Here is a 21,939-nt window from a genome sequence, read left to right as displayed (position 1 = left end):
TTTATAGTATTGTTAAAAATATTCATAGACGCTTGTAATTAATGGAATAAATTAGAATTATTTTGTAATATGTATATATATATATATATATATATATATATATATATATATATATATATATATATATATACATTACAAGTGATTATTTCGACCAAAAAATAATTTATAAATACGTAGGAATTTCAGGTAAAGTGGTCTCTAATAAAAATCTTTGTTTTTTCTAAGAAACTCAATATTTCGCTACTTATTTGATAGCTTCATCAGGAGTACACTGTAAAACCATTTTACTACTACTACTACTACTTGTCGGTTTATAACGTTCTCCGCCGTTTTTCGACTTCCAATCGCCACTTAGACCGGTTGTTCCATAGATCTTCTTCTATGGCCCTCTCTCTCAGTTCTTTATTTATTCCTTCGCTCCAACTTTTTCTCGGTCTACCTCGTTTTCTCTTTTCTTCTGGTTGCCACTTTAGTAGTTCTTTTGGCATTCGTTGTTCGTCCATTCTTTGTATGCGTCCAAACCAGATAAGTTGTTTTGTTGTTAGGTCATCTGTGATTGTTCGTTTGATTCCCATTATTACTCTAATGCGTTCGTTGGTTATCCTTTCTCTTCCAGGTCGTCGCTTTCAGCGATGACAGTGTTCCTTCTTTCAGTGGCCATACCTCACAGCTGTATAAAGTGATACTTTTTACTATAGTCTTATATATCCTCTTTTTATTTTCTTTGCTGATCGATTGGTCCCATAAAACGGTGTTTAACATTGTGATGGCTTTTCTCCCTGACGTATTTCTCTCTCTTATGGCTTTGTCTAATGTTCCATCTTGTGAAATAGTGATACCTAGGTATTTGTAATCACAGCAGTGCTTTATCGTAGTGTTATCGTCTAATATGAGATCTTTTTGTTCTGCTCCAATGCACAGGTATTCGGTTTTCTTTTTATTTACTTCTAGACCCCATATATCATACTCTTCAATTAATTTTCGTGCCATATAGTTTAAATCGTCATAATCCTGAGCCATTATTATTTGATCGTCTGCAAAGTTAAGCGTATATACCATAGTATTGGTGAGCGGTATTCCCATTGTCCTGCATTTTTATTTCCATCTTTTTAAAGCACTTTCGAGGTATATTATAAATAAAGTGGGAGACAAGTAACATCCTTGCTTTAATCCTTTTGATGTTATAAATCCTGTTGTTATTTGTGTCCCTGTATAACCATTTAACCATTTTATATAACCATTTTAACATTACAAAATAGGCTTACAAATAAAGGGAGCTGTCAAGTGATTTATGTTAAGTTGGATTTAGCATTTCAGCATAAATAGATTTGACGCCTGAACAACGCTCCCAAGTTGTACAAATTTATTTTGAAAATTGTGGATCTGCTCGAAATACGTATCGCGCACTACGTCAATTTTATGGTCAATATAATAGTCTATCAGAGCAAGTAATTCGAATAATCATGACACGTTTCTGCACCACGTTTACTCTAAATAATAATATGCATCCACAGACATGTCGTACAGTGCGTACAGAAGAAGTTGTTCCCGCTGTAGAGCGTAGCATACAGGAAGACCCGAATCAGTCTTCCTGCCATCGTGCACAACAGTTTAATACGTGTCCATCCACTTTATGGAAGATTTTGCAGAAAGATCTTGCTTTGCGTGCTTACAAAATCCAACTTATGCAAAAATTGAAGGTACATCATCAACTAGCAAGGTGTATATTCGATGAGTGGGTCTAAAACGAGATTGCCGTTGATTGGAATTTTCATAAGCGAATTTTGTTTAGCGATGAAGTTCACTTTTGGTTGCATGTCTACGTCAAAAAATAAAAATGCTGTATTTGGAGTTAAGATAATCCACAAATGTTTGTTGAGAAACCATTACATCCAGAAAAACTGACTGTTTGGTGTGCTTTATGGTCAGGTGAAATCACTAGACCGTACTTCTTCAAAAACGATCCGGGTCAGAACGTTACAGTCAATGGTGACCGCTACAGAGCCATGATCACTGCCTTTTTCATTCTACAATTGAACAACCGTGACATGCAGCAGCTGTCGCTTCAATAAGACGGTGTAACATCTCACACAGCTCTTGCAATAAATGATATATTGAAGGAAACGTTGGTAACCGTATAGTTTCACGTTTCGGACCGTGATTGGCCTCCAAGAACATGCGATTTAATACTGCTGACTATTTTGTGTGGGAGAAAATAAAAGTGCTAGTCTACGCCAATAAGCATAAAACTATTGACCTCTTGGAGGACAGCATTCGCCGCGTTATTGCCGATATAGGGCGAAAAGTATTAAAAAAAGTGATCTAGAATTGGACCTCTAGATTAGACTACGTCAGAGCCAGCCATGACGATCGTATGGCAGAAAGCATATTTAAATTATAATGCTAAAATATTATCTTTCAAATGAAGTCAATTTCATGTCAATTTATAAAAATCATCTTTGTTTTATTTCATTTCAAAGCTCTATACCTCTAAAAACACACCCTTTACATTTACATCTTTTAATTTCTGTAAGTGTTTTTTAAATGTATTTGTACGCCTTCTTTGTAATGTTAAAATTGTTTTACAGTGTACTTCTGATGAAGCTATCAAATAAGTAGCGAAATATTGAGTTTCTTAGAAAAAACAAAGATTTTTATTAGAGACCTCTTTACCTGAAAATTCCTACTAATTCCTACTGAAAAAAAAAACTGAAAAAAAAATAATATTATGTATGAAGAAAGTTGAACCAATTTAATGCTTTTCGATAAACCATATTTATTTTTGTTGTTGGTATAATTCGAAATTATATCTTTTTAATCACTGTTCTTAGTCTTAGTGGATTGTTTTTGTAGTCCAAGGTATGCCTTATTAGTAAGGTTTATTCGTCTCTTAATTTCTTCGTTTGTTTTGTTGTTGATATTAGTCACTAGCAAGCCAAGGTACATGAAGCTGTCAACACATTCCAAGATATGACTTTCAAAGACTGTTTCCCGTTCCCCATTTACTATAGGATCCTTAGTAACCAGCATTCCTTGTTTTTGTCTTCATTGATGACTAGATCGACCTATTTCGCCGCTGTTTCTAATTCTGAAAAATATTTCTCAACATCTTGCTTGCTACCGCCTATTATGTCAATATCATCGGGGTATGCTAAGATTTGTATCGATCTATTATAAATAGTACTACTCTCTCAGACTGCCTTTTCCAAGACAATTTTAAGTGGAAGGCAAGCCAGGACATCTCTTTGTCTGATTCCATCCTTTGTTTTAAAGGATTAAGAATTCTCTCCCTGTATCCTAATACTGGCTTTTAAGACAGATGATATTGTCATTCTTCTTAATAGGTTTTTCTGGTATACCAAACTGACGCATTGATTAGTATAGTACTATTCTCTTGACACTATCGTATGCGGCCTTAAAATCGTGATGGTTTTCAATGATAAATTCTAATGTTCTCTCGAGGATCTGTCTTATTTATTAATTATAGTGAATTATTTACTTTTCTGGAGTGAATCTGAGCTGATATTTTTCAACTTTGCCCACTGGGTAAACTGGCAGCCATTCGTAGAGAATATCTGCTAGTATTGTGTAAGCAGTTGTTAATGGGGTTATTATATTCTGTAGTTGTTACACTGGAGCTAACCGCCTTTATTATATAACAGGCATATCACGCCTTGAGACCATTTAAAGGGCATGGTCCCATTTTGCCAAATAAGTAAAAACTGGAAAATCTATTATAGTAGCTAGAAAAAGAAGCAGAAGCATTAAACACAAATGCAAGGTTGAAAATATTAATCACTTGGCATTACTAAAAAGGAAAAAAAAAGTAGAATGAACACGTTAACAATATTGAAGAAGGAGGATTGGTGATAATTGTTTGAGATAAAAAACTAGAAGGGCATCGGAGCGTGGGCTGGGCTGTGCACGAAAGAATGGTATTGATTAACTAAGCATGAAGGGGCAGGTGTAAAAAGAAACAGTAGGCAATTTGTTTAAAAGCGTGCTTCTGCTGAAATTGCTTCTGTTATTTTTTGTCATTCATCATCCTACAAAACTTTCGTTTTGTGTTTTCTATTCATTTTTATTATGGACGCTTTATTCGCATTTAAAATTGCTTTTTTTGTGTTCCCAATTTTCTTCCGGGTCTACTCTTTCTGGTTCTTTATATAGTCTTCTGGTTATTCGATCTTCGTACTTCTTCTCTGTAGTATTATCTTCTATATTATTTTTATTGAATTATTTTCTGATCTTTTTGTTTGTTTATGGTTTTTTATATTAATATGATTACTGAATTATTATTTATTTTATATCCTGCTCCTACCAAAAAGTGGTCAGTGTTATATTTTGCTCCTCTCATGTTAATCTCTATTAATATGTGATTTATTTGATCCTTATTTCTGTCACAAGGCTTATAATTATTTGATCATTATTATTTAATGACATGCTTGGTATGTTTTTCTGTTATATTTTAATATATATTTCCTTTTTTTAATTTTCCAGCTTTAGTATTGCAGTCTCCAATTATTATTTTGAAATAATCCTGCTAGTTTTTCTAAAGAAGAATTGTTTTCTACATTTTTCCTAAATGTTAATGCCCTGCTTCAGCCTTTCTGTGTTATTTTTAGTTTAGTTATTGCTATTTTCCTTTTTGGCTCATAATTCGTCAAATAATGCTTATATGCTTTTGTTTGGTAGAAATATAGGTTAATGTAGGCCGTTTTCATTTCTGGCGCCTTGATAAAGGTTTGTTTGTTTTTATATTCATTTTAGTTTATTTTTATGTGCTTCCTTATTTTTCCTCCTAATTACCTCCTCCTTTTTTTTCTTTTCTATATGTATTTATTTTTTACCGTTGTTTTTATAGTAATCATCTCCATCACTTTTAAACTTGTAGTTGTTTTTTTTTTGGACTCTAGATTGAACCATTCTATCTTATTTATATTCTTATGTTTGTAAGATGCTACTTATACTTAAATTCATTACTTGCTTTATTTTTAAGTTCTGTTATATTTGAATCTTTTTGAATTATCTGTCCATAGTTTCCCCGTACGTTTTCTGCTCCTCCTTAGTTGCTAATCGAATGGGTTTATTTATATAATTATTTTTCTTAATTTTGTTTTTGTTTCTTAATGTCAATGGCTTTTTTTAAATGTAGTAATTCTTGTTATTCTTATGTTCTTGATCTATTTGGTTTTTAGTCTTTTTTCAGTTTTAAACTTTATTTTTTGTTCATCTGGCCATCCACATGTTACATTTTGTATTTCTTTTTTTGTTCGAAATATGTGCTCATTAGGATCATATTTTTCCCTTGTGGAATATATAAGAAATGATGTATTATGGTGTCTGCTGGTGTCTGCCGTGTTTTCCTATTACTGGTCTAAATAATTCTTTTTTTTATATATATTTTAGCATTTGCGTCTCCAAAAATAATTTTCGTGTTTTCTCCAGGAATATTTTTTATTGTTCCCTTTAATTCACTGTAAAAACATTATTTAACACATCTTCTTCTTATGGTGCCCTATCCAATTAGTGGATGTTGGCGACAATTCTGGCATACTCTTCTTGGTCTTGTGTGACTCAAAAGAGTGCATGGGCATCGAGGTTTGTCCAATCCCTTATGTTTTTAAACCATGAGTATTTCTTTCTGTGCATACCTGTGCATTGGAGCAGAACAAAAAGATCTCATATTAGACGATAACATTACGATAAAGCACTGCTGTGACTACAAATACCTAGGTATCACTATTTCAGAAGATGGAACATTAGACAAAGCCATAAGAGAGAGAAATACGTCAGGGAGAAAAGCCATCACAATGTTAAACACCATTTTATGGGACCAATCCATCAGCAAAGAAAATAAAAAGAGGATATATGAGACTATAGTAAAAAGTATCACTTTATACAGCTGTGAGGTATGGCCACTGAAAGAAAGAACACTGTCAACGCTGAAAGCGACGGAAATGGATTTTTGGAGAAGAGCCGCAGGAAGATCTAGAAGAGAAAGGATTACCAACGAACGCATTAGAGAAATAATGGGAATCAAACGAACAATCACAGATGACCTAACAACAAAACAACTTATCTGGTTCGGACACTTACAAAGAATGGACGAACAACGAATGCCAAAAGAAATACTAAAGTGGCAACCAGAAGGAAAGAGAAAACGAGGTAGACCGAGAAAAAGTTGGAGCGAAGGAATAAATAAAGAACTGAAAGAGAGGGCCATAGAAGAAGATCTATGGAACAACCGGTCTAAGTGGCGATTGGAAGTCGGAAAACGGCGGAGAACGTTATAAACCGACAAGTAGTAGTAGTAGTATTTCTTTCTTCCGATGCCCCGTTTTCCTTCTATCTTCCCTTCCATAATAAGTTTTAAGAACTGGTACTTGGAATTTCGAAATATATATGACCCAGATAAGCAGTTTTCTTTTTTTTATTATTGGCAGCAATTCTCGTTCTCTGCCCATTCGATTTAATACTTCGACATTTGTTGTGTGATCTGTCCAGGGAATTTTAAGTAGTCTTCTAAATACCCACTTTTTAAAGGCCTCCAATCGGTTCATCATATTGGCCTTTATGGTCCAGGTTTGTACACCATATAGCAGTATGGAGTATAAATAACATTTTAACACTACATTTAACACCATTTTTTATTAACGCTATATTTATAATCAGACAATGGTTTAATTTTTACTATTGCTTCTTTTAGCGTTTTTCTTAACATAAAATCCTTGCCTAATACTTAATTATATCCACCACAGGTAAAACACACTGTATCTTTTATTTTTATTTATTATTTCCCAGCTGTTTTGTCTCCTGCAATCCCAATATGGTAAATTCGAACTTTTTGACTCCTTCAGCTAGATATTTAAGTTTCCCTTCTTTGTATGTAACTCTAATATTCTATGTTCCCAAAAGTAAATATCCTTTTCTAGATGCATTATTATGTTTTTTCTCAGTCTTAACTTTTTTTTCATTTTTCCATCGTCTATATCCTTTTTCTGCGTCTGTTCCGTCAATGTTTTTTCTCTGGTGCAGTTATTTGTTAGACTTTTGGTGCTTTTTTAATCCTTTTACTATCTTTGTATGCTATGTTTTTTTACTTCCGTTTCGATTTTATTTCCTTTATGATTTTTTTCTTATTAAAAAGTTTAAAAAAGTTGTTGTGGACTTATTTTTATCGTTATATCATTATTTAATATATACTTTATGCGCTTTAATATCATTTAACTTGTACTTGTTTTTCATAATTCTTCATTTGTTTCTTAATTTTTTAATTTGATTAAACATGTTTTTTCGCCTAACTTACGAGCATGCCTCGTATAAGCATTTCTTAGCTTAACTTCTACTTCATTAGGTTTTTGATTAAATGTTTAAATGTATCTTTTAACTCTGTTTTCTTCTTACAATTGTTTTTTCGAAAACATTTAACTTTCTTACTACCAACTACCTTAATCGTCGATTTCTAATGTATGATTTTGCAGCTGCTGAAAATGTTAGTTATAGAAATAGGCTTTATTACCTTTTATTTTTTTTTATATTCCGGCTTTTCTGTTTTCTCTGTGTCTAATTCAACTCCTAGATATGTGATGCCCGCTATTGCCTTAACATATCTCTTTAGTTTAATTTTCTGTCTGGTTCTCTTTGCTCTGTCTGTCAGTATTTTTATCTTTTGTGTATTAATTTCATATTTAATCTCTTTTGTCGTATTTTTAAGTTGTGAATATATTTTTGTCGTATTCTGTATTCTACAGGATATAATGTTATTGTATTCCACATTGGCAGCAAGAACCAGATTCAACAGAGTTGGATACGGCGCTTCGCCATATTTCAGACCTTGGACTAATTTAAAGCTTTCAGTAAGTTTGTTCTGTATGCGGACTACTGCTGGTGTTGAGTCCATCTTTGCATTTATAATTTGGATATGTTTTAAAACTATCTTGTATTTTTTTGTTTATTGAAGATGTTGTATAATTGTATTATCTTTAATGAGTCATAAGCCTGTTTAACATCAAAGAATATAAACATCAATATTCTGTTTCCAAAATTTATTTAATATTTGTTGTATTTATTGTATTATTTAATCTTTTTTCATGTTTGCTTATTGGCTTTTAATAAAGTTTTTTGAAGTTGAAGCATCCTTTTTAAATCATACTTCATGCATGGTACAAACCTTTGATGTTGTCAGTTATAACAAAATAAATAATATTTTTTTTATTAGTCCTTTATAGTCTCATGTAATAAAGAGCATTTATTAAAAAGAGCCTATTTTATCTAAAAATGTATGAAAAACACCTTTAACATAGTGCAAAAGCAATCTGTAATTACAAAATTTTCTATCTCTATATCTCTTTTAATTTGTCACTTTTAATCTGGAACTATTGCAAATATTTTAGTTACTCGTTTCTTGATTTATTTGCAAAATATCAACAGAGCTTATTAAAAATTTCAGCCGATCTGATGGCCAAGGGTACCAGCGCACTCACTTCGATGTGTTTAGTCTAGAGATTTTATAGATCGAATCCCGGCGCAAGCCAGAAAAACAAAAAGTTTAACGTTGTCATATCATCCAAAATGAATTTTCAATTTAAATTAGATATATCAGTGGATCGGATCGGTCAATAAATAAACAGTCTGGTAGGAGATGAAATATCTCGCTGTTCGTCATTATAATAAAGACTATTAGAAAAATTTTATTTTAGAGTTGATTAGTATTATAATTTTAGAATCAATGTATTATTTTTTTTAAACACGCTTGTAAGTTTAAGTATAACTTCAACAATAGTAACATACCTTGAGGATAACTGTAACTAAATATTGGTTTAGGTTGAGTTATTTCTGGAGAGTTGACCGCAGCCGGAAGTAAACTTGAGTGAGCTTGAATTGGTGGTAATATTGGAACATGTATTGATGTTCTAGGATTCCTTCTTATTTCTGAATAGCCAAGTGATCCTGAACCAAGCACATAAGCACCTAAAATTATAAGAAAAAGAAATATTTATTTAAGCGTATGAATAATATACTAGTAATGTATTAGTAATATAAATAAGATCATTATAGATTCAGCATTATTTGTTTGCAATTTGTTTTAGGAAAAAAAAGTTAAATAAAATTTATGGACAGACGATTCCATATTTTTAATTATATTTTATTGAAAATTGGCACTGCCCACAGGCAAGTTTCTCTCAGTTCCTAAAAAGTTATCGCAACAATTAGGTCGAGAGTAGTTCCTCAGACGACGCCGGACTGTTGGTGTGACTTTGTTGTGTGGTGCATTTTTAGAAATTATGGCCGGGCCATCAAAACGAGTGCGTTTCGGCGATGACGATTATGAGACAACTCTTTTAAAGTGGTGCAATGAGAAATATGATAGTAACAGTGATGTAGACGATATTTCGGAAGACCATAACATTGAATCTGAACACGATACATATTCGGAATTTTCTGATTATGACGAGCCTACAGATTGTGATGAAGTAGCAGTAAGTGATAGTGACAAAACCTATGTTTATTTTAAAAATCTACACAGGTGGTGTACGTCAGAAGTTATCCCCTCATCTAGAACACGTAAACACAACATTGTCATAAAAGTGCCAATTCTAAAAACAAAGGCAAAAATGCTCGGCGAGGCTGCGATACCCTTGTCTGTTTGGAATATATTGTTTAGTGATAACATTCTACAACATATTAAGCAAAATACAAACACAAAATTACGATCGATGCGTGAGAAATATTCTGCTAGTTCTATCCATCATCTTAGAGAAATGGATGTTATTGAGTTTTTGAGCATTTTTGGGACTCCTTGTTTACACTGCCATTTTCAACTCCAGTACGAAAATATAGATAGTTTATTTGCAACACAAAACTCGAAGAGAAATCTTCAAATCAGTCATGAGCAAAAAAAGATTTGCTGTTCTTTTACTTGCGATCCGATTCAACAATCCTGAAGACAGGGAGGAACGCAAAAAAGATGATATAACTGCAGCTATTTCATTTATATTCAATACTTTCATAGAAAATTGTCAAAGTATATACGGACTTGGTCAATCTGCCACAATTGATGAAATGCTTGTAAGTTTTCGAGATAAATGCCGGTTTAAAATGTACATGCCTAACAAATCGGCTAAATACGGACTCAAAATACAGTGTCTTACGGATGCACGTAATGGTTATTTGTATAATGCTTATATCTACAGCGGAAAAGATTCAGATTGATTTGGTATCAGTGACGAGTACAAAAAATTCCTAAGGCCTACACAAGCTGTGTTGCGCTTAGCTGAACCGCTCTTTGGTAGCAACCGAAATATCACAGCTGATAATTGGTACTCTTCTATCCAATTAGTGGATATTTTACAAACGAAAACCTTAAATTCTGTGGACACACTAAAAAAAATAAGGCTGAAATATCACCATCTTTTCTGCCCAACAGAAACAGACCTGAAGGGTGAACAATTTATGGATTTAGGGAAGAATGTACCTTAATTTCTCATGTAGAAAAAGTGGGAAAGGCTACAGTACTTATATCTTTAATGCATAGTAGACGTTATAGTGATCCCTCTTCTGAAAAACCAGAAATTATTTTTTAGTATAATGAGAATAAGGGAGGTGTAGATTCCCTAGATGAGAAATGCTCAAAAAGCACCTCAAGCCGTCGAACCCGAAGATGGCCCTTAACAATTTTTTCCGCATATTGGACATTTCTATAGCAAATTGATATATTGTACATCAGTGTTACAAAAACCAGTAATAAAAGAAAAAAGGGTTTTTGCTTTGGAGTTGGCTATGCAGTTAGTGCAAGATCACATGAAAAGACGAATGACGAACATTCCACGTCAATTACGTCTTACAATTAGTCAGATACTTGGAGTTCAAGAAGAACAAGAGGACAATCAGACGGATGTTCATATTTAAGAAAAACGCAAGATTTGCAGTTTGTGTCCGAGTAGAAATCGCAGGATGACAAAATACCTGTGCTTGCATTGCAAAAAGCCTGTTTGTTTGGGATGTACAAAACCACTATGTAAAAATTGCATATAAAATTGGTAAAGTTTGACTGATGCTGGAAACAAACATTTTTGATCAATTTTTATTTTACCTAGTTTTTTGTTTAGTGTGCAGTTTGAACATTTATCCCAGGAATACATTTTTTTTATAGTATTTTTTATATCTTCTTTTTAATTACTTTACAAACCTATGTACTTTTCACAAATATTTGTATGGATGTCAGTTTTATTTTATAATCTTTTTCTTAGCCTAAATAATGCTCAAATCTAATACGTTCACTTTTATATATATATATATATATATATATATATATATATATATATATATATATATATATATATATATATATATATATATATATATATTAGGGTATGTTTGTAACATTTTTTCTTAATAAAAAAATTATTTTTGAGTGTTGTTTTGCTTTCTTAAAAACAGTAGTTTCGCAGACTACGCCGGACCAGTTACGCTACTGCTACAGTACCGGACTAGTTAAAGGTTAATATTTACTGAATAGTATTTACTGAATAGTAGTACATATTATAGGCGATGCAGCTAATATAGAACCCAATATAGACGATGCATCTTTAACTTGACGCGCTCTGCGACTCTAAAAAACGAAAGACTGTCTCTTTCTCTAGGTGAATACTACTAGAGAGATAAGATAGATAAGATACGACTAAAGATATAAGTAAAATCAATAATACAGTTTCATTTTTGATAAAAAGGTGGCAATCATTTGGTAATAAATAATATTAAAATTTGCCAATGAAAAATCTTGCACCCACATCTCTTACATTATGTGAATATTATTTTAAATATATGGTCAGAATTTATAATGAAAATCCCCAAAGTTTTCTTGCTTGTTGTTTTAAGAAATCATCTTTTTAGTTTACCACCTTTAACTTTTTAGATGAGTTATGGATACGTTAAAGGTTGACGCTACACTAAGGTCCTTCCTCTCAAGATCCTTCATTACTAGCCATGCTGCAGGGTTTGATGACTACAACTCAACAATTACTCGACAAGTAAGATGGCCAAAAACCAGACCGCAATACAAGAACGCAAGATTACATTGCAATAAAATCTGAATTCGATGAAAGACATTCAAGCTGAGATATGTTCGTCAAATTGGCAGGGCATTAGACGAGGATAAAGAAAACCATTTCAGAACTTCATGTGCGCAAGTGCGGGATATAACCACACAACTACGTGATTTTACGTAAATGTACGTCAACTATGGTCGCATAAGAGATACAAGAAGCCGCGGGTGAGACAACAAAGCCACTTCGCACAGAGATCCAAGAGGCTGTGAATGAGAATACCTCGAAGAGGCGAACAAAGATGCAGAAATTGGACCGTAAATTAAGAGAAAATGTAGCCGAAATAATGAGTAATAAGTGTTGCAACTATTTTTTAATTCGTTTAATTCGCACGTCATTTTACCACAGCGAAAATCAAACCAATGAGGACCAGGAAGGCGAACGATTTCATGGCTGAAAAATCTACGTACGTGGTTCAACACAACAACCACAAATCTTATCAGAGGAACAGTTTGCAAAATACAAATTGCCATGATGGTCGCCAACATGCGAAATGGATAGGTACTACAAGAAGAAGAAGAAAATTAAATCACCAATATTTAATGGTACGACTAGTTAGTCAGTTTTTCTGAAACAGTTTCTGAAATAACAAAAAAACTTTTCTCAGCTTGTTATCCCAATTAGAAAGGCGATCTGGTGACAAACATCTGCAACAAGTGTACCAAACTCAGTTATGGTCCAGACTGCAGAAATCCAGAAAGGGCAGGATTTATTTAAGTCGAAGGTATTGTTTTGTTGATTTGTGGCGAAATCAAAAATTCAACAGTTTTTTGAAAGCACTATGCTAAAACGCTATTTGATTGTAGCATGCGCAGATTTTTTTATTCTAGTCGATAAATCATCTACACCAGAAACTGTGATATCAACTGGTGTTTAAAGTAATTTTAAAAATTGAGCCACGGTTTCGATAATAAAATGTGCTTGAGAACCAGCATCCAGAAACACTTGACCAGTTTTAATTTTTTCGTGACCGTTTACGATATGTACCATTACCGTAGTTAATAGTGCTTCTGCGTACATTTGAGCATGCAAATATCGGCTAGCAGTAGATGGATCTACATCTATATTTTTATTGTTATTCGAAGTGTTTTTGACGACAAGTGAGATAGTTGAAAGCGGTGCATTGCCAGGCGCAATAATTTTTGCGTAAGCAATTAATACACCATCAATTTTTTTTAGTAGCTTTATACCATTCAACAGGCGATAACGATGTGAATTCACTGCATGCATACAGCTTATTTTTACAAAAAACAACTGTTTTTTAAAGAACTTGCAGCATAAGCTTGTAGAATACGCGACTGCAGAGCTGTATTTAAATATTTTAATTTCTTGGTGGGGTGTTTTTAGTAGTAGGTTGCTAAGACGAGTTAAGAGTTTCTATTTAAAAACGACATTATTTGTTTAATGGTTGGATTACGCGACTCGTTAGTACTATCCTCCCATCTCCGCGGAGACTAATAGTGAATTTGTATTTAAATAATATAACGAGAAGAGAATAGCACTAGTCGATGGGTTCACCAATATTTTTTAACACGAAAGGATGTTATTATCTTAACGAACTAATGAATTAAATAATTTATAAAAGCCTAACCACGTGTTTATACTACCATTAACGATAGGCAACGAAATAGTTGTAAGTGCTGCTGTCGGGGAAGTGCTGCTGCTGTTGCAGAAATCAAACCGTTTAACCGGATGGTAGGTTGGTAGTTATCCATTTAGAAAGTCACCCGATTGTTAATAACTGTCATAAACAATTTGTATACTTCACTGAGCAACGATATAGGTCAATAATTATTTACAATATAGAGATTATTACTGTCTTGCTTGTTTTCAACAACTCGGCAATTATACCGTCGTGCCCTGGAGCTTTATTATATTTGAGCACTTTTAAAGCTCTTTATTTTACGAATCCCTCTATATTTGGTAGTACCTCTAATCCCACGTTTTTTATTTTTCTCTTGACGTTCTCTTTTATAGATTAAGTATGCTCGCTTTGCCAGCTGTACAAGGTTTTGTAGAAGTCTTAGACTTGTTTGTCGCGTTTTAGTTCTTTTCTGATTATTTTAAGTAAGTTCTATGTATACTTGACAATGACGATTGTTTTCTGATAGCAGTTGTCTTCTTCCTTTCATTGATTGTTTAGTTTCCGTGCTTATTTTGTCTTCTGTGGTTCTTGTTTTCTTTGAGATTTGTAGTCCGGGTTTGAGAAGATTTTATTAATGTTTGATTCGAACTTACCGCCAAGACTTTTCAGAATTCCTCTCTATTTATTCTTACTTTAAAGGCGATTATCGTCGGTATTTGTTTAAAGATCCGTTTAGAGATATAAGATGATCACTACTAGTTGATATGTTGTTTATTTTTGTGATGTCTTTAAATATTCTTTTGTTGTTTGAGAGAAAATAATCTATTTCATTTTTGGGTAGTAAGTGCAATCCATGTCCACTTTCCACCATGTTTAATTTGTTTTTCTAGAAGGAATTCATAGCTTACATGTTTTATTCTTCCAAGAATTCCATAAAATTTTTTGCTCTTGCGTTTTTTGCATCGAATCTGAAATTTCCAATCTTGTCTTTAGAATCTTCGGTCTTTTTTCCAATTTTGTCAATAAAATCTCCCAGTGCAGAAAAATAATAAAATATTACACAAATATAAATATATTACTATATATATACTTATTACTAAATTAATTGATACTTACAAACCAGTAAGTTGTATCTGAATAAATTGCGAATATCGGTACATGTGATTCTAACTACCGCCCAAGAAGTGCTGTTACTGATGGTTTGTAAAATAAAACAAACAAGAAATAAATAGTCTTCGGGAGTACCGGATTGGCAGTATCATACTCCACTCAAAAAGTAGTTAGGAGAGCACAATTATTTATATACTGGTAATAACAATTTCAAGATTAATGTAATATGTATTACGACAAAAAAATTTGGGAAAACTTTCATTATTTGTTTTTATTTTGTTACAACCTTTAAAGAATTTAAATTAAACTGGATGAGTCAGCCAAATTACAAGCGTATATATTTCAACAAGAAAATTATAATTATAAATTATTATTATTTTTTCAAATTGCTGTCAATAAATCCAAATCATTTAGCATTTGTGTTTATCATGTAATTAAATATATCCAAATAAGGACGGTACAATTCTGTATCCGATATCTTTATTAGCCAAGTACGAAGGTATTATACAACTATTGATTACACTTACTAAAAGGTTTTAAATCTATATTAATCATGATGGTAACTAGTGCTCCTATAGATACTAGATATATTGTCAATTAAACAGTATACATAAAATAGATATCCTCTATCTACCGAAAACCTATCAGTCATTAAAAAATCATTACATCATTCATCATCAGTACATCATTTTTTTATAATGTTTAAATTGTTTTACAGTGTACTCTTGATGAAGCTATCCAATAAATAGCAAAATATTGAGTTTCTTAGAAAAAACTTATATTATATTTTTTTTGCGAGCTATGCCGATATCTTTTACCTTTATTTTACTATTAACTCGCATTACCATTTTTCTTGTTTGAAAAGTTCTAAACGTTTGACATTCCTTTCCTCAGGTAGCTTAGCCTCCTCCGTGGATGTGTTGGTTGTTGCTCTGGAAACTTTTCTGGAAAAGAGTCTTTTAACATTACTGCCACAAATTGGTTGCATTGCTCCTGTAGTGAGCCTTTCCCAAGTTAACATGCTCCTTTTATAACTTGGCTGCACCGTACTGAAGACGACCAATAGTCAGAAATACGTATATACGGTTGCCTTCCATCTTATACACGTATTTTATTATATTTTTTTCTTTGTTGCGAGCTATTTCGATATATTTTACTCCTCTTCTTTATTAATTAACAGGGTGATTTGTGTAATTGACCATTTATTTCATTTTACTGTAGTGTTTATACGGCTCATTTAATTTTTTTAATTTTTTCATGATACAATACACTACTATCAAGCATTCGACTGGTATTAGCTAAACTAAAAAATTCCAGGACTGGCTTTGGAAAAATTAATTTAGGGATTCGTATTAAATATTACACCCTGTATATATTTTTTTTAAAATGCAATAAGTGATTTTCAAACTACATGAACTTTTATTAAATTTTTAGTGAACGATCAAATCGTACCAAAAATAGAACAACCATAATGAAGTATCAAATTATAAGGTAATTAATTTAAACAAATGTTATAAATTTCAAACATTTTAATTGAAATGATAAACTGAGTCACTGCACAACAAAAAACAGTAACTACTAACAATAACCGAAGAACAATTTAAAAAAAACTAAAAATATTTACATAATTATGATAAACCCATAAATTAGAAATGTAATGATAAACCCATAAATTAGAACTGAAAAAGATACAATAATGGTAACAAAATAAAAATAATTCAAAATAGATTTTCGAAATGGAACCCTGCAGCCTGTACACATTTTTGTTGCCGAATTGTTAATTGACGTATTGAATTACGGATACTCTGGGGATCGTTTCTAATAGTATTACAACAATGTATAATTCTATCAATTAATTGTTGTCGGTTATTAATATTCACTGCGTAAACTAGTTGCTTTAATCGTCCCCAAATATGGTAATCAACGGGATTGGAATCACGGGATCTTGAAGGCCACGAAATAGGACCTGCACGTCCTATCCACCTGTTGCCATAAACATTATTGAGATGTTGCCTCACTGCCAGTAAAAAGTGTGGGGGTGCCCCATCATGCTGAAAATACATCCCTCGGATAGCAACGTTCGCGTTGGCAAGCAAATTCGGCAAAATATTTTGTAGAAAGTTCAAATAGACCTGCCCTGTTAAAGGACCATCAAAAAAGTGAGGACCTACTAATTGGTTATTTATGACACCAATCCACACGTTAACCGAAAACCTTAACTGAGAGCGACGTTCTCGAATAGCATGGGGATTTTCTTCTGCCCACACATGTGAATTTCGTGAACTATTTATCCCGTCTCTGGTAAATTGGGCTTCATCTGTAAATAGTGTCCTCTATAGCGTTGGTCGATTATTGTTAATCCATCTACAAAATTCCAACCTATCGATCTCATCTCCAGCATGTAGTCGCTGAACCATTTGAATGTGATATGGGTATAGATTATTTTTTTGTAAGACTCTACTTACTTTTTATTGAGTAACATTGAGTTCTCGACTTACTTGTCTAGTGCTTATTGTAGAGTTCATAGTAACGGCGTCCATAATGTCATCTTCCTGCGCTTCATCTACATGTCGCTCTGTTGTTTCACTAGGAAAAGTGGCATTTTCTCGCAAATAATTAAAAACTGACCCAAATGTTGGATGACTGGGAGTTCGACGATTAGGAAATGTCCTGCGATATTCTTTACTAGCAGCTCTACCATTCCCATTACAGAATCCATAAACAAATATTATGTCTGCATTTTCTGTGGTCGAAAACTGATGTGGCATTTTGAACGAAAGTAACAAAAGCTCTACCAAAACTAACACAATGTACTTAACGTAGATATGACAGAAGAAATGTGTATTCTTGTACACATAAATAACAATTGATAATGACAATACTAACAATGGGTATAAAATATCAAGAAACATCAAACGGTCAACGCCAACCTTCATTTTAAACTTTTTTAGATTTATTTTTATTTAGTACAGTTGATGCAATGTATTATTATTTGACATAAAATTTTAATCATTTACAATCAACAAAAACTAACACATACAAGAGGTTTGACTTTTTAATCAAATTAATTTATTATTTATCGAAAATAATGCCCCAATACGATCTATGAGTAAAAATTTAAAATTGAAAAACAATTGATTCTATCGTAGAGATAATACAAAGTGACAGTAAAGATGTTAATTTTTTACGTATTAGATTATGTTGTAGGAACTCATTTTAATTAAAATGTTTGAAATTTATAACATTTGTTTAAATTAATACCTTATAATTTGATACTTCATTATGGTTGTTCTATTTCGTAAAACGTAAAACGGGACACTGACATTCTGTCAGTGTGTCCCTTTTTACGTTTTGGATCTTGACAAAGGCAAGGGTTTCCTGCCGATACGTTCGTTTCAATGGTACAATAGAATCTATTGCCTAAGTGTTTTTCAGGGATAAACTGTAGATGTATCGTTGGAATTAAAGGATATTCCTATAGATGTATATTTGTATTTGCTGTTCACCTAATTGGATATCGAAGAGAAAAGTCCTGACTTCTTGTTGTGCTGTACAGAGGTCGCCGCTAGAGTCCTCAGACATGTTATGTTACTATAACGGCCAAATAGATTGCATTTTATTTCAGTTTGAACTACCACAAGTATTACTGATAAGAGTTGAATAACTTGAAACACGTGTAGAACAATGGTGGAGTTCGATGAAGAGGTCGAAAAGAAATGCAACCGTCTACTTCTATGTAAGCATATTTCGCATACGAAATTAGAAAAAATTCTCTCAAAATCCAGTTGTTTATATTTTCGAATACTGCGTGTACGAATTTTTTGATATACGGCGACTCGAATGGATCTGAACCATTTGAATTTCGATTCTAGTATACGATCAAATTAATTGTTTTTATTTTAGTTGTCACTGGGCTCGTGTACGTCAGATAAGATTTCAGCTGATAGTTTGTAATCGTTGTTAAGTATTTTTACATTGAACTTTGGTTTCAATAGCTGATTTAAATATTGTTTTTAATAGAAAGAAATATAGTTAATGCTTTTGCAGGAGTGGAAATGTTAGCGGAACGGAGAGGCAGAGTTTACCGTTCCTTCTTAACCCTCTAGAGTGTCTAGAGGACAATTAGACTTTTAAAAATCGCACAGCTTAACAAAACCCCCCACAATAGAGTTGGTAGGCTTGAATGGACCTTTTTTTTTGGTTCGTTCGACACTCAATCACCAATTTTCATGGCCCGTGTTTGACTCCTTTTAGCCCATTAATTTACAAGAAACGAGAAACGAATTGTTTAAATGACAAAATCACCATAAAATAGGTTAAGCAACACTATTTATTATTCTTCATTTTTTTAATTTGTGTTTTGTTTGTTCGAATTTGTAGTGTTTGCAATTCTTCTCCTATATGTATAACATTTCAAAGAACGTTTAAAGAGACATTTTCAGATTCGTATACAAAGATTTTTATTCAATTTCATAATATTATTCTCAAGCTATTTTCTTGTGGCATCTTAAAGCAATTACTATTTTAATGAAAAGTTTAGAAGTTTTGAAGTTTAAAATTAGTTTATTTACGTTTCAATTTCCACTTCGAAAATCATTCTCAAAATACAACAGTTGTATATACGCAAATACTCATTCGCAGTATATACGCCGAATAAATTAAATCATGACGTCATAAAAATATATGCTTTAGCAGACGCTAAGATGTATTACATATAAAAAATGGTGGTATATGTTGGTAGACAGTCTGTCAGACGCACAGACGTCAAATATTTCACTTGAGTAACTCCTCTATGAACCGATTTGGGAATGTTAGTATGGACAATTATTTCACAAGCGTTCAACTTGCGCAGTTATTACTTCTACGTTAACATCATATGTGTTCAACTTGATGAACATATTCGTTTACATGCTGTAGAACAAAACATTCCAAGGACAATTCGTTAGTCGAAATTTGTGGCATACATACAAGAAATTAACCTATTCAGAATATGTAGTGAAGATGTTGTTCTGAAGCAGTAAGAAAAACAGAAAAACCCGGTTTCTTTTTAAGCAGTGTGGCTAATATATATCATATTTCAAAGAAAAAAGTGTTCTCAGTAGTTTCTTCCATAAGTTTAGTTTTTTTCTCTCTATATATATAATATATGATATAAGTATAATATAATGTAAGTATAAAAGCAAAGTATTTAAGTTACTCAGTGTTTTGTGTATTAGTTTAATAAATTAGTAAAGAAAACTGTATAATTCCACCCCACAAGAAGCAAAATAGAAAATCAGTAACCTACAACCATAAAAGTCCTGTAAGCAAATTCGACAGGTCATCAGAAGACTTTGACGGTTAACAGAAAATTCAACCAGAACATCCGATTTTTCTTTAACCTGACTGTACGTTATGTACAGTTGAGAAGAAAATGAGAAGCAATCAGATAATTTCAGTTTATGCCAGTTTACTTCAATTTTATTTTTTTTTTCATTTTAACCTTTGTTTATATGTTTTTTGATATTTTTTAAACAAAAGCTCATCATGTTTTTTTTTTTAAATTGTAAGTAAATTATCAGGAAAGTTTGGTAACATGAAAATTGCATTTTGTGCATAAGAAAATGCATTTCCAAGGTAAATAGAGAACGAAAATTTTGCAACCTAGAAAATATCGACAAGAATAAGTTTAGTTTTGCAACTCTGGGGATTTCGATGTCACTGAACTCGAATATGATAACGATGATTGCTCTCGAGATACTTAGTGCCCAGTATGAACCTCATCTCCTAGAGTTTTATGTTATTTTTATTCGAAATCAGTCGAAAGTCATTACTCGGGGGGTTTTTGGAGTTATTGAATACCAATATTACGACTGCGGTGGTCTCAAAGATATATGGTGCCCCGGGGAAACCTCGTCTTCTGGAGTTTCATGTTGATAAAAATTTTAAATAACAAATTACCAAAAAACTTTAGGAGATGAGTTATACGCTGGCCACCAGATATCATGAAGATCATTGGCGTCGTAACATTTGTTTTTACTAACCCCAAAAGTTCCTTAGTAATAACTTTTGACTGATCTCGAATAAAAAAAGCATTAAACTGCCACAGACAAGGTCCATACTGGGCTACAGGTAGCTCCATTATCATGGCTGCCATAATATTCGTGTTCACTGACCTTGAAAACACCAAGTAATGACTTTAGACTGATTTCGAATAAAACTAACGTAGAACTTGGGCACCAGGTAGCTCAAATATCATCGCCGTTATAATATTTGTGCTAAGCAACCTCGAAGACCCCCCAAGTAAAGACTTCTGACTGACTTTCAATACAAATTACATAATACTCTAGGAGACCCCAGAACCATCGTTGTTATCATATTTGTATTCATCGATCTCTAAAACCTACAACTAATAAAATTAAACTTATTCCTGTCAATATTTTCTTATTTGCAAGTTTTTCATTTTCTATGCACTTTGGAAATCCATTTTTCCTATGCACAAAATGCAGTTTTCATTTTATCAGCAGGAATATTAAGCCCGCCACCCACGTTCTAACGGCACACTACGATTTTGTCAAATGTAACGATATATTTTTAGCGGCTCTTGCTCTTTGTATAACCGAAAATAATCGACAAAAATATAAGAAACGTAGGTGGTGGTGCAAAGATTGGTTGCTAAAATAAAGTCACGTACATTAAAGTGTTAGAAGAACTGCGATTATATCCAGATTTTTGGAGAAATTACCTTCGAATGGATGCATCTACTTACGTTAAATTGTTATCACTATCAGTAATAACAACTTTTATTCAGAAGCAGGACATTGTTATGTGTTCTTTCATAACACCACATGAAAGGCTGTCAACAACTTTAAGGTAAGTGCCAACTATATATTTAATATTTAATATGTGTCATTTAAATCTAAAATTACGTATTTATAACTAGGGTTCACTTAAAAAAAATTATTAATAATAATTTTATTATAATTGCAGATCTTTATCAATGGAAAGAAGCTACTAGGATTTGAAGTTTTCCGCTGTCATCTCTCCTCAAATCTCGGGCAGTATAATAGCCGAAACGTGCACAGTTTTACAATTTACACAATTTTTACAAAGGATTATCTAAAGGTAAAAAATATATGAGAGGCAGGTAAAACCTAT

At 32.5% G+C, this 21,939-nt stretch overlaps 1 protein-coding gene across 2 annotated transcripts in view; it reads right to left on the bottom strand.

Annotated features, from left to right (window-relative positions):
- The window catches only part of LOC140439789 (uncharacterized), a 127,784-nt gene that overhangs the window by 443 nt on the left and 105,402 nt on the right, over nucleotides 1-21,939 (bottom strand). For both annotated transcript variants that reach the window (XM_072529928.1, XM_072529929.1), the window contains one exon: nucleotides 8,794-8,973. In XM_072529928.1, the coding sequence (XP_072386029.1) occupies nucleotides 8,794-8,973 (180 nt within the window). The remainder of the gene's footprint in view (nucleotides 1-8,793; nucleotides 8,974-21,939) is intronic.

This window comes from Diabrotica undecimpunctata, chromosome 4 (assembly GCF_040954645.1).
Source record: "Diabrotica undecimpunctata isolate CICGRU chromosome 4, icDiaUnde3, whole genome shotgun sequence".
Taxonomy (NCBI): Eukaryota; Metazoa; Arthropoda; class Insecta; order Coleoptera; family Chrysomelidae; genus Diabrotica; species Diabrotica undecimpunctata.
This window is presented reverse-complemented; position numbering and strand designations above follow the sequence as displayed.